The sequence below is a fragment of the Bos indicus x Bos taurus genome, chromosome 2 (assembly GCF_003369695.1).
Source record: "Bos indicus x Bos taurus breed Angus x Brahman F1 hybrid chromosome 2, Bos_hybrid_MaternalHap_v2.0, whole genome shotgun sequence".
Classification (NCBI taxonomy): Eukaryota; Metazoa; Chordata; class Mammalia; order Artiodactyla; family Bovidae; genus Bos; species Bos indicus x Bos taurus.
Window position 1 is genome coordinate 5542810 of NC_040077.1, and position 12667 is coordinate 5555476.

Genomic DNA, 12667 nt, shown 5'->3' on the forward strand with positions numbered 1-12667 from the left:
AGGATCATTTCTGTCACAATTGGGTTCTCTGGAGTATCTTCGCAGAAGCCCAAAATTAGAAAAGAGGAAATGAGCTCTTGTTCTACTGAATGTTTAGTGTGAAATACTGAATCACATTAATGGGTTTCCAAGGCCTGAAGAGGATCTGTGCCTTTAAAAAAAAAGTACAGTTTAACGGTGTTTCAGACTAGGAGTTCTCTACTCATTATTGCTATTAAAACCACTCAAGATATTTTTCCAGTTTTATTGAGATACTGACATATAACATTGTGCTTGTTTTAGGGGTACAACATAGGGATTTGATATATGTATATACTGTAAATATAATCAATTTATTTAACATCCACTTCCTCACAGTTGCACGCTTTTGTTTAAATGATGAGAACTTCTAAGATCTGCTGCCAGCAGTTTTCAAATATAGGTTACAGTATTGTTAACTTAAGTCACCATTACATCCTTAGAACTTATAAATGGAAATTTCCACCTTTTGACCACCTTCACCCAGTTCCCTCGTCTCCCCACCCCTTCTCCGGCAACCACCAATCTGTTCTCTGTATCTTTTTACACACACACACACACACACACACACAAGCTAGTTTCAAGGGGTATGTTATATTGGTGAGAGAATGTTTTCAGTTCAGTTCAGTCGCTCAGTCGTGTCCGACTCTTTGCGACCCCATGGACTGCAGCATGCCAAGCCTCCATGTCCATCACCAACTCCCGGAGTTTACCCAAACTCATGTCCATTGAGTCGGCGATGCCATCCAGCCATCTCATCCTCTGTGGTCCCCTTCTCCTCCTGCCTTCAATCTTTCCTAGCATCTGGGTCTTTTCAAATAAGTCAGTTCTTCGCATCAAATGGCCAAAGTATTGGAGTTCCAGCTTCCACATCAGTCCTTCCAATGAACACCCAGGACTGCTCTCCTTTAGAATGGACTGGTTGGGTCTCTTTGGAGTCCAAGGGACTCTCAAGAGTCTTCTCCGAGAGACTGTTTTACATGCTCTTTGTACTGAAATGTGAGAAGTCAGTCTATTTAAGCAACCAAATTGCAAATTTGTTGTTATAAACAAAAAGGAAAATGAAAGATGAATTGATTTTTATTTTTTTATAAGTAAAGGGGGTTGCTGAAGATTGACGGCAGACGGGGACGGCAGAGGATGAGATGGTTGGATAGTATCACCAACTGGATGGACAGGCGTTTGAGCAAGCTCCAAGAGTTGGTGATGGACAGGGAAGCCTGGCGCGCTGCAGTCCATGGGGTCTCGGACACGACGGAGCGACTGAACTGAACTGAAGGGCCCTAGCCTTACTGGGATGTCACGCAAGGGAACTCTGGAAACTGAGCCCTAAAACCCGGCAGTCGGGGGTCAGGGCAGGTTTCTGCACAGACGGTCCTTTCGGGGCCGCACCCTCCGGGGTTAGAGCGGGCCCAAGAGCCTCCAGGGGGAGACGGGGCGGAGCCCGGCGGGGCGGGGGCTGGACAGCGGCCGCACCCTTCCTCCGCCGGGGGAGGCGGGACGTCCGCCCTTCCCGCGTGCAGGCCGCGCCGTCCCCCGCTCTCCTCCTGCGCACCGCGCCATTACCGCTACTCTCGCCCGAGGAACCCCTCCGCCCAAGGCCGAGCGCGGCTGGCCCTCGAGCGGCATGAGGCTGACCCCCGAGACGTGCTGGCTGCTGCTCTGGCTGCCGCCTCTGGCCGCGCAGCCCGCGGGCGGCGAGCGCGGGGAGGAGGAGGCGGCAGCCGTCTCAGGTAACCGCGGGCACGGGCTGCGGGCGCGCGCGCCCCCTCTCTCTCCGGCCTCCTGTCGCCCTTCCCCCCTCTTCGTCCCCGCCCACGCCGACACCCCGGCCCGGCGGTGACCCAGGCTCTCCCCGCCCCCGCGGCGCGGAGCCGGGCGCGGGCGGCGTCTCCCTGCCAGATTTAAGGCTTCCTCCGCGAGCGCGGCCCTTACCGCCTGCTTCGGCTTCCCTGGACTCTGCCGGGGACTGGATTTTAGGATTAGAAGCAGCTGCAAAGTTCATTCTGGCCCAGTTCCCACGTTTTACAGAAGCAACCAAAGTCCAGAGAAGTTTTGATTTGTCCAAGGACCTGAGGACAAGTCATTGTTACAGATGATCCTTGTCTCCAGACTTTCAACACAGGACATTTGTATTTATCAATTTAGGTCGAAAAATATTCTTTCCCTATCTAGCCGCAACTTTGGACTCAAGATTCGGGATGGTAAAAGCTTAGCTTTAGAATTACACTGAAATTCTGCTACCCTGACTAGTTCTGTGACCTTGAGTCAGTCAAGCCACTACCGGTCGCGTGTAAAACACGGATAATAATATTTCACAGGATTGTCGTGATGTGTAACGTGTGTGCAGTCCCTGGTCCAGAGGAAACAGGAAATGGTAGCTGCTTCTGGTGGTATGGCTATCTGTGGCGTGCTCTCAAGATCCTGACTCCGGGCAGGCCAAGAGTTCTAACTTCAGTTCTGCTATGAGCTTAACATTTCTATTTCATTTTCCCCATTAAATCCTTTAAAAGATTTCCTGGACTCACTGTCCACTAACTTCCCTTCATCTTTTTGCCCACCTTCGGTTGCAAGGGAGGCAACCAGCTGTGGGCTTATAGGTGGGGAAAGCTGCCTCCTCCTGTTAAAATCCGGATTGTCTATGAATGAAGGCAGTTACCAGATTTTCAGCTGGAGCTGCCAACTCCTGGTAATCTCACAGTGAGGTACTTGGGGCTATTCTAGATCAGTTTTCATTGAATAGAAGTTTGTCAAGTGTTTACTTTCTACTGGGCAGTGTTAAAAGTGCTTTGATTGCATTATCTTATTTAATACCCATAGTAGCCCTATAGGGTAGGAACCATTAAATACGTATTTTACAGAAGAGGGCTTGGTAGTAAAAGAGGTAACCAGTATATACTGATAAAAAAATAAAGCACAGATCTGTCTAAGAGTTTCGGAGCATGGCAGCAGCCAGAACATTGTAAGTAGCCTGGACCAGCATCCAGAACTTTGATTTCTTCTTCGGTCATTACATTCAGCCACTCACTCGTAGAATTATCTTGGTCCAGGCAGATAATCTTTAAGGGCCATAGTTTTCCCATCAGTAAAACAAAAATCTTCTGTTGCTGAATGTTCTCCAATATTTTCCTTACCTTTTTCTCTTTTTAAGGGAATCTTTTTTTTTTTTTTGGCTTTGGTGGATCTTTGTTACTGCTCAGGCTTTTCTCTAGTTGTGATGAGTGGATGCTACTCTTCGTTGAGGTGTGCAGACTTCTCATTGTGAAGGCTTTTCTTGTGGCGCGCGGACTCCAGGATGCGTAGGCTTCTGTAGTTGTGGCTCGTGGGCTCCAGCGCGCAGGCCCAGCGGCTGTGGCTCGTGGGCTCCAGCGCGCAGGCCCAGCGGCTGTGGCTCGTGGGCTCCAGCGCGCAGGCCCAACGGCTGTGGCTCCTGGGCTCCAGCGCGCAGGCCCAGCGGCTGTGGCTCCTGGGCTCCAGCGCGCAGGCTCAGCGGCTGTGGCGCACAGGCTTAGTTACTCCGAGGCATGTGGAACCTTCCTGCACCAGGGGTTGAACCAACATCTCCTCATTGACAGGCAGACTCTCATACACTGTGTGCGCTACCTTTTCTTTACTTTTATTTGCCTCAATGAGCCCGTTGTTTTTCAGGTTTCAGCTGGTACTTCGTTTTCAAAATAGGGCCCAGCTATAATGTGAGATGCTTGGATTAGATGATACTTCCTGTTCTAGAAATCTGTCTTCCAATAACACACACACTTAGACACACACATACCCTTACACACCCTTCCATGGAATGGAGAACATCCAGACTGAGGCCAGAACAGCTTTCTGGCTCCCCATTTGGAGGAAAGTCAGAGGCAATTGATACAGGAGGAGCAGACAGTTGTCTGGCTAAGAGGAAGAGAACCTTCAAACCAAAGTAACCAGGAGTTTGGAACCAGCGGGCGAGGTCCTTAGATGAAATTCAGGCCACTGCGATGAATTCCCAGGATTGAACCATAGTGATAGGCCATTTGAAACCACAGCTTTCAAATTCATCCATGGGGAAGAAAATCAATACTTGAAGTTAAAATCAGACCAGAATGTGCATTTGCATATGATAGTTTCAGTTTCCTTCTCTACCTTCTTGCATAGAGAATGCAATGAAGAGAAATGAAGATCAAGATTCATATTCAAGCCAGGTTAGAAAAACAACAAGTACGGTTAATAGAGAAGTTCTTTTGTAACTTTGATACTACCTGCTAATTAGTTTGAATTTGAACTTACAAAATAATACCCAAAAAAATCCTCCCGCCCTGCGAACTCTCAGGAGTTCAAGTTTATTGCTTTTTAACTCTTCTCCCTGCCTTACCTTATCCCTAAAGAAAAGCAGTCATATAGGCCAGATGGGGAAAGTGGGAGCCTGATTTAATAAGTGATTTTATTATTCTATTATAATTTCATCTGAAGATATTTTTTCCCATAAGGGCATGTAAGGTTAAATTTTCAGAAGGAACATTGCTGAAATATTTTTACGTTGGAGATTGTTTAAAATCTGCAAACACCTGAAGAGTGTTTGTGCTCTTTATTTTTAGCATATTCTATAAGTAGATTTAAGTACTACCTGCCCTTTTTTGAAGTTTTGACAATATTTTTACCTTAAAAAGTAAGTTTAGTTTATGACTAAACTCTTTAATTATATCCTTATACCTGTAGGAAAACTAATAAATGACAAAAGTAGTACAGAAGAGTAATTTTAAATTTATTGGTTGAAGCAAGTGATGTGAAGCGGTCTCTTTTATATATGATATGTAGTCCTAACATTAGATTGAATGTTTTCAAGTCGAGTGGTGTTTTAAATGAACTAAGGGATCGCAGTGGTAAAGGGAACCCTGACTCAAATCCTTTGGTCATGTAAAGAACTGAGCTTCGTCATAGCAGTTTGGGCACAGCTGGCCAGAAACCCACTGTTCTCTAGAAGTCGGGGTTATTGACAGGTTCAGGAGAGCCTGCCGAGGATTGCAGGTGGTTAAGGAGGGCTGTGCTCGGTGGTGGCCTTGCTGGGTCGTCATAGTAAGGATGGCACTTGGGGTCGGTCCTGCAGATGCTCCGAGGTGCTTGGGAACTGAGGCAGAGCTGGGCCGGCCCACACTTGCAGACCATTCTCCTGACCTGAATCAGGGTTGAGGAAGTGAGTACCCAGGTTACGGGGGTGGGGGGGCACCCGCTGGGAAGGAGATGGGTTTCAGCTCCGGGGAAGCAGCGGCTCTTTCTGGGCAGGTGTACTCTCTTCTGACCCAGTGAATGATTGTTTTGACATTTGTATGTATCCCTAAAAGTTTCCTTTTGTTTTCTGGATTGCCTTGTAAGGGGATGTTGCTATTATTGAGATATATGTCCTTTTGCCCAATCTACCACCAGGAAGTTCCAATGGTACCTGATTGAATGGGCAAAGACCGAGGCTGCATGAATAAATGACACCTGCCGACATGCCCGCAGCCTCATAGCCTTCAGTGTCAGGGCTTGAACAGGTGACAAAATTCAGCCAATCAGTCAAGCTGGCTACAGTTTTTGTCTGCCCCCCTCCAGCGGAGGTAGAGGAAGTAGAAACTGCCTAATGAAATGTCTCTAGAAGAAGATAACTGAAAGGAGGCGAGGCCTAGGAAAGACATGACCTTTATAAATCATCGAAATGAAAAGATCTGGTTCCCTCTAGGAAGACAATAGGCCAGCTGTGTTAAGAACCTTGGTTGTCAAAGTTACTATCTTACGCTGGCCCAACTAGTCCATGACTTAAGACTCCTTGGAGTGAATTCGCTTGGAGCTAGGGTTGAGCTTTCTTGTAGCTTGAGTTTCTAGTTCCTTAGGTAGTTAGGAATTCTTGTGTGGGTTGACTGAGGTGCAGTCACCTCAGGAGACAGGTGGTAACAGAGCAGCCAGAGAACATCATGAAATGCCAGTGCCTCGTCTGTGATGTCTCCTGTGTGAATTCAATGTCAGTCTCACCTCCAAAGCCAGACGTTGCTCTGGAGAATTCCAGGGGAGATGCTGTTGGCAACATGCTCTTAGTAGTAGATCTGTAGGTGTCAAAAATCAGGGCAGCCTGCCTCTATCTGTGCTTTCCTTAATCTGGTTGAAGACCAGGTGACATCGGAGCTAGTTCTCGTCCTCCAGCTGGGAGGTCCCTTACAGAGAATGCGCTGACGTACCGTATCGAGTACAACGGCAACAAGCGGATTCCCGCCTCTTGTCTCCCGCTCCCTCCTCTGCCTGGTGAGGAGAGAGAAGATGGTTCCCAGCTCGAGGGGTGTTAAGGGTTAGCGCTCTCACCCTGTAGTTCAGGGCACAGGGATGCTGGGATAGGGAAGGGGCGGTGGAGCCTGCAGGTTCTGTTGTGGGGATGGCCATGGTGCAGGCTGGACAGGTGCTGAGCATCAGGTTGCTTCAAGGGGAGCCTGGAGAGCACCCCCTCTTATGGTGCCAGCACTGGCCAGGCTCTTGTGAAGACTGGCCATTGCAGGGAAAGAACAAATTGGCCAAAATGGCGTCGTCAGGCTCTCTTGCCCCACGTTTTGTAGATGGTGATGATGTAACCACTGAGATCACTTAAAGTGCTGCACGTGCACATCACGAGGTACCCAGCTGACCATGGGCTGCTTTTGTTCTGTAAGCACATATAAGCTCCACCTGGGAGTGACCTTGTGGCTGTGTTGTGGCTGCATTATGTCTGTGTCTGCTGGGTCAACCACGAGAGGAGAGAAGACAGCGTGTCTGCAGTTCCTATCGCTCCTCGAGTTTTCTTCCAGCTTCCCTGCTTGTGCCTTGCCTGCCATGGGTTCATCAAACAGCGCGCACAGTGAGATACAGCGAGACAGCCTTGCGTTCACTAGGTCAACTCTGCGACCCTGTGGACTGAAGCCTACCAGGCTCCTCCGTCCATGGGATTTTTCCAGGCAAGAGTACTGGAGTGGGTTGCCATTTCCTTCTCCAGGGGATCTTCCTGACCCAGGGATCGAACCCGGGTCCCCTGTATTATAGGCAGATGCTTTTACCGTCTGAGCCACCAGGGAAGTCCTAAATAACCCACCAGTCCTCTGCAATTACAGCACACGAGTAAAAGACGAATACTTAAATGTGGGGATACAGTAATGAACATGCCGTGTCCTGAACTTCATGAAGGGAGAGTATCAACTAAAAAATATGTATGTAATATGAAGAGAAGAAAGCAGAGTAAGAAGGGAGGGGTTGGAGTGTGCCGTTTTAGACAGCAGGGTCGGAGAAGGCCTTGCTAAGAAGGGAACGTTTGAGCACACAAATGTTATCTATTGGAAGGAGAAACTCTGCCAGGATCTGGGGAAAGCAGTTGCAAGCGGAGGAAACTGCTTGCAGGAAAGCTTGAGGCGGGGGCAGCTCAGCGTCCTGAGGACAGGTTGACCGATGTGGCCAGAGGTGCCTGGATCCCAGGAAAGGAGAGCAGGTTTTGCTTTGAGAAGTCGTTTGGGGAGGGGGTGGTTGAAGAGGTAAACGATGTGCTCTGATTGATGTTTCTAAAAGGTCCATGTGCTGGAAAGAGGATAGTTGTGGAGGGGGGAATTGAGGCGGTTCTGGGAGCCGACCAGCTCGCAGTCCTTTACGTTCATCCAAGTGCATGAAGCCTGTCTGGACGACAGGAACATTTACTCCTAAAGTCAAGCTATTGCCCTGTACCCAGATTGCATCATCTTGCTCGTAGCTGAAGAGTTACAAATATCAAATGATTTAGGAGACAGTCTTAGGACCAAAATGAAAAAAAGCCTCAGTGGAAGGTAACGTTTGCTTGTGACGCTCAGGCTCCACAGCACATTTCCTCTGCCCACTAACAAGCCCGCTAGCCATCAGTTCCCACTTGTGTGAACTGATTTGACCTGTGTAGACGTGGAACTCTCTGAGAGGAAGGACCCTGGAAGGACCACAAGAAAAGCCCCTACGGTGGGCACACGTAGTTTGAGGAGCAACCCTGAGGAAGGAACAGCTGGGGTTCATGTTCTCACGATGGTCTGGGCTGCTGGGGTCTGCAGACCGCTCTTCACCTGCCTCTCCCCCACCTCCACGTGTGCTCCCTCCGCAGTGACAGGCAGGGATCCCCTCTTTTATTGGAGACTCCCAGCAGAAAGATCTCCGCTCTGGCTGACCGATTTCACGTGGTTCCTCCTGAGTCATTACGGGTCACCCCGTCCTTCCCCAGCTTTCGTGTATTTCAGATTTTCCTGGAGAAACAACTGATCACACTCTCCTTAGGGGAGTCAGGGGTTGGCCTGTGGTTTCTCTGTGTGCCCTGTTGATGTTCCATGCTTGACAGATGTGGTGGTGGTACCCTGTCCTAGGTCCAGGACTGGCTTTTGAGTTTCATCTCCCTTTATTTATAATTCAGTAGCAGCAGCTGCAGAGTAAAATGAACCCCATTACTTTATAATTTGGTTGTGGCATTTACTACAGTCATTTACCACCTGTAATGCAGTACTTGTCTTCTGTTTCACAGTGTTATGCTGTGTTACATATTACATACTATATATTGCATATTACCTAGAACACACACACACATGTATGTACACATCTGTTTTGAGCCAGACTTCTCCTGTGCTCCAGACCTGTCATCTTTACCTAGTCCCATCAACCAAGACCTCAGTACATCTAGAAGTGAACTCATGCCCTTTTCACTGGACAGACTTGCTTCTTCTCTGGTATTCTGTATGTGGATAAAGGGCCTCACCATCTCCCCGCTCACCAGAACCATCAGGTTGCCTCTGAATCTCTAAGTCTGTTGATCCGACTTGCTAGGTGTTTTTGATCTGCTCTTTCTCCCTCCTGCTTGGTTCATTTCTTACTCAGATTGCTTCGGGAGCCCCCACAGCTCCGCGTGCCATGCTCTTCCCCTCTGGGTTTCACATGGCTTCCAGAATGCTCTTTCCAAGACACGCCTGTGTTTTCTGTTCCCGCAGGTCCGTTTGCCCTCCTCTCCCCTGCTCAGTGCCAGGGAGCTGGCCTCTGCGGGCTTCTTCGCCCTCTGGCTTCCCACTGGGTTTGGCCGATGAGAGACTGGTAGGGGGTGGGGGCAGGAGAGAGCTGCCCCTGGAGTCCCGGCAGTGTCTGTTCCCTTGGGTTGCTGTCCTCTCAGCTCTGGCACCTCCAGTGACAGCGGGTCCCCCTTTGCCATCTCAGGCCTAGGAAGATTGAAGGCTTTCTGCTGTTGTCGGTGCCTGGGAACCCCCATCCACGTCTTCACTGAACTCTTCTCAGTTAAACCCTCTGGCATGTCAGCAGTTTCCTCCTGAAACTTTGTTTGCCTGAAATCCCTCAGTGCTCTGCTTTCAGCCAGAAGTCCTTGTTACTCACTGTAATGATAATTGCTGCTTAGCTCTCTAGCTGCAAGTGTTAAAATGCCCTTGTGTATTCCCTGCGTGCCATCCTCATGAATGGCTAGACCACGTCCATCGTTTCCCTCATCTCTGTGGATCTCTGCACACTTGTCACCCCCACCCCCTGACTTCTAGATCACTGCCCCCAGCTGTGGTCAGTGGTCCACTCAAATTTCCTCCTCTCCAGGAAGCCTCTCAGTCCTTCCCCTCTCTTTCAAGATTGAAGATGTGCCTGTTCTCCTTGCTCTTACCGTCCTTCCATCTGCCATATGACTTTTGTTATTAGACTGTAATATTTTTTGTCTCCTGCTAGGCTGGAAAGACTGAAGGACTATAATTACTGCCTAGAATAATTTAATGTTCATAAAGTATAAAAGCAGTCATCATTAACCCTGTGAATAAAAAAGATTTTGGGCAATTATATATTTAGGAAATATATTCTCTTTTCCATCTTTCAGTTTCTACGTGTCAAGTTTTGAAGGAGATGAAGATAATTAAAGCTTCTCTGTCAGGCTGTTACTGCTACAATCAAAATTCCCAAGTGCAATGGAAGTATATATGGTCAACTGTGCAGGTAAGAGCTTACTTTCAAATTATGTCTTAGGAACAGAGACTTTAAAGGTACTATTTCAAGAGTAGAAATAGACATAGAGCTTTTATATGACTTAGAGCTATTACCAGTAGGAAAGCTGCCTGGGGAATCACACGGTAGTTCAAGCAGAGGGATGTGGTAGAAACATAAACTCTCCATATTCTTCATCAGCCCTTCTTCATCCACTCCAAGTAAATATACTATATGATGCAGTGTGCTTGCTGTTGAGACATGGCTCAGGGCAACATCCTCTCATGTACTTCCAAAATCATTGCTGTCTCAGGCCTTTCTATATATATATTATAGAAATTCTGAAGTTATCTCTGATCTCACATATGGTCAAGATAGTCATCCTGGAGTGCAAAGTCAAGTGGGCCTTAGGAAGCATCACTATGAACAAAGCTAGTGGAGGTGATGGAATTCCGGTTGAGCTCTTTCAAATCCTAAAAGATGATGCTGTGAAAGTGCTGCACTCAATATGTCAGTGAATTTGGAAAACTCAGCAGTAGCCACGGGACTAGAAAAGGTCAGTTTCAATTCTAATCCCAAAGAAAGGCAATGCCAAAGAATGCTCAAACTACCGCACAATTGCACTCATCTCACACGCTAGTAAAGTAATACTCAAAAGTTCTCCAAGCCAGGCTTTAATAGTACATGAACCATGAACTTCCAGATGTTCAATCTGGATTTAGAAAAGGCAAAGGAACCAAAGATCAAATTGCCAATATCCACTGGATCATAAAAAAAGCAAGAGAGTTCCATAAAAACATCTACTTCTGCTTTATTGACTATGCCAAAGCCTTTGACTGTGTGGATCACAAGAAACTGTGGAAAATTCTGAAAGAGATGGGAATACCAGACCACCTGACCTGCCTCTTGAGGAATCTGTATGCAAGTCCGGAAGCAACAGTTAGAACTGGACATGGAACAACAGACTGGTTCCAATTAGGAAAAGGAGTACGTCAAGGCTGTATATTGTCACCCTGCTCATTTAACTTATATGCAGAGTACATCATGAGAAACGCTGGACTAGAAGAAACACAAGCTGGAATCAAGATTGCCGGCAGAAATAACAATAACCTCAGATATGCAGATGACACCACCCTTATGGCAGAAAGTGAAGAGGAACTAAAGAGCCTCTTGATGAAAGTGAAAGAGGAGAGTGAAAAAGTTGGCTTAAAGCTCAACATTCAGAAAACTAAGATCATGGCATCTGGTCCCATCACTTCATGGGAAATAGATGGGGAAACGGTGGAAACAGTGTCAGACTTTATTTTTTTGGGCTCTGCAGACTGCAGCCATGAGATAAAAAGACGATTACTCCTTGGAAGGAAAGTTATGACCAACCTAGATAGCGTATTCAAAAGCAGAGACATTACTTTGCCAACAAAGGTCCGTCTAGTCAAGGCTATGGTTTTCCCTGTGGTCATGTATGGAATTGAGAGTTGGACTGTGAAGAAGGCTGAGCGCCGAAGAATTGATGCTTTTGAACTGTGGTGTTGGAGAAGACTCTTGAGAGTCCCTTGGACTGCAAGGAGATCCAACCAGTCCATTCTGAAGGAGATCAGCCCTGGGATTTCTTTGGAGGGAATGATGCTAAAGCTGAAACTCCAGTACTTTGGCCACCTCATGCAAAGAGTTGACTCATTGGAAAAGACTCTGATGCTGGGAGGGATTGGGGGCAGGAGGAGAAGGGGATGACAGAGGATGAGATGGCTGGATGGCATCACTCACTCAATGGACCTGAGTCTGAGTGAACTCCGGGAGTTGGTGATGGACAGGGAGGCCTGGCGTGCTGCGATTCATGGGGTTGCAAAGAGTTGGACACGACTGAGTGACTGAACTGACTGAACTGAACTGAAGGTGTCTATCAGTTTGCAGTTTTACTACTACAAAATGACTATCCTCACTTCTGTGGTGAATGAATATTTTGAGGGGATAATTTGAGACTAGGTATATATTCTGTTGCTCATCAAACTTTCACCCGTTAGTTTTATTATCCATTGATGATGCTTGCCTAAATCAGTCATCATCACAGTGTTTATCAAATGGTGATTTTCTAATTCCATTATTCCTTCTACAGTTGGCTTTCTTCCTTAAGGAAGAGTTTATCTCTCCAATTTTATTTAGATCCATATAGTCTCGTGGATTGCCAGTTCATTCACTGGACTACAGTTGATTACTTGTGTTATTTATTTTTATATTCATATTGTCCTGGATTTGGCCAGTAAGAGCCCCTTCAAACTAGCTCCTATGACTTTTACCTTGTGCTTATCATTATTTGAGCACTTCTTTACCTTCTGGCAAATAGGATGTTCCCAGGCTTACTCTGTGATTTCTTAGACCCGGCTCTGGAGTCATACATTTTCTGAGGAGCCTTAAGTGTTAGGTGTGTTCATCACTACTGGGTATCATTGTCAAATGTGTTTGTACACACATACGCATCCATATTCCTGTACACATAACTGTTCTTCCTTCCTTTCTTCCTTACTGTCTGTCAAAAACCATGCATTCTTCTCTCTCCAGTACCACTGGATTCTAGAGTCTTCATCCTTTCTATCTCTGTAACTCTCTTCTTGGATTGTGAGAAACCTGGTTCCCATTATCTTCAATATATTTTCCTATTCCTAGAGTAATTTCAGAGTTGCTAAGCCATACTGTTGTGAAAAGCAAACCTAGTAAC

General features: G+C 47.0%; 1 protein-coding gene across 7 annotated transcripts in view; it reads left to right on the forward strand.

Annotated features, from left to right (window-relative positions):
* The first annotated feature begins 1430 nt into the window (after positions 1 to 1430).
* Positions 1431 to 12667, forward strand: part of NEMP2 (nuclear envelope integral membrane protein 2) — a 35589-nt gene continuing 24352 nt past the window's right edge. For 6 of the 7 annotated variants that reach the window (XM_027555323.1, XM_027555332.1, XM_027555295.1 and 3 more), the window contains exons 1-2: positions 1501 to 1751; positions 9851 to 9966. In XM_027555323.1, coding sequence (XP_027411124.1) covers positions 1646 to 1751; positions 9851 to 9966 — 222 coding nt within the window. In that variant the 5' untranslated portion in view covers positions 1501 to 1645. Of the gene's footprint in view, positions 1752 to 9850; positions 9967 to 12667 lie in introns of all 7 variants that reach the window. The other variant, XM_027555349.1, reaches the window with a different exon arrangement.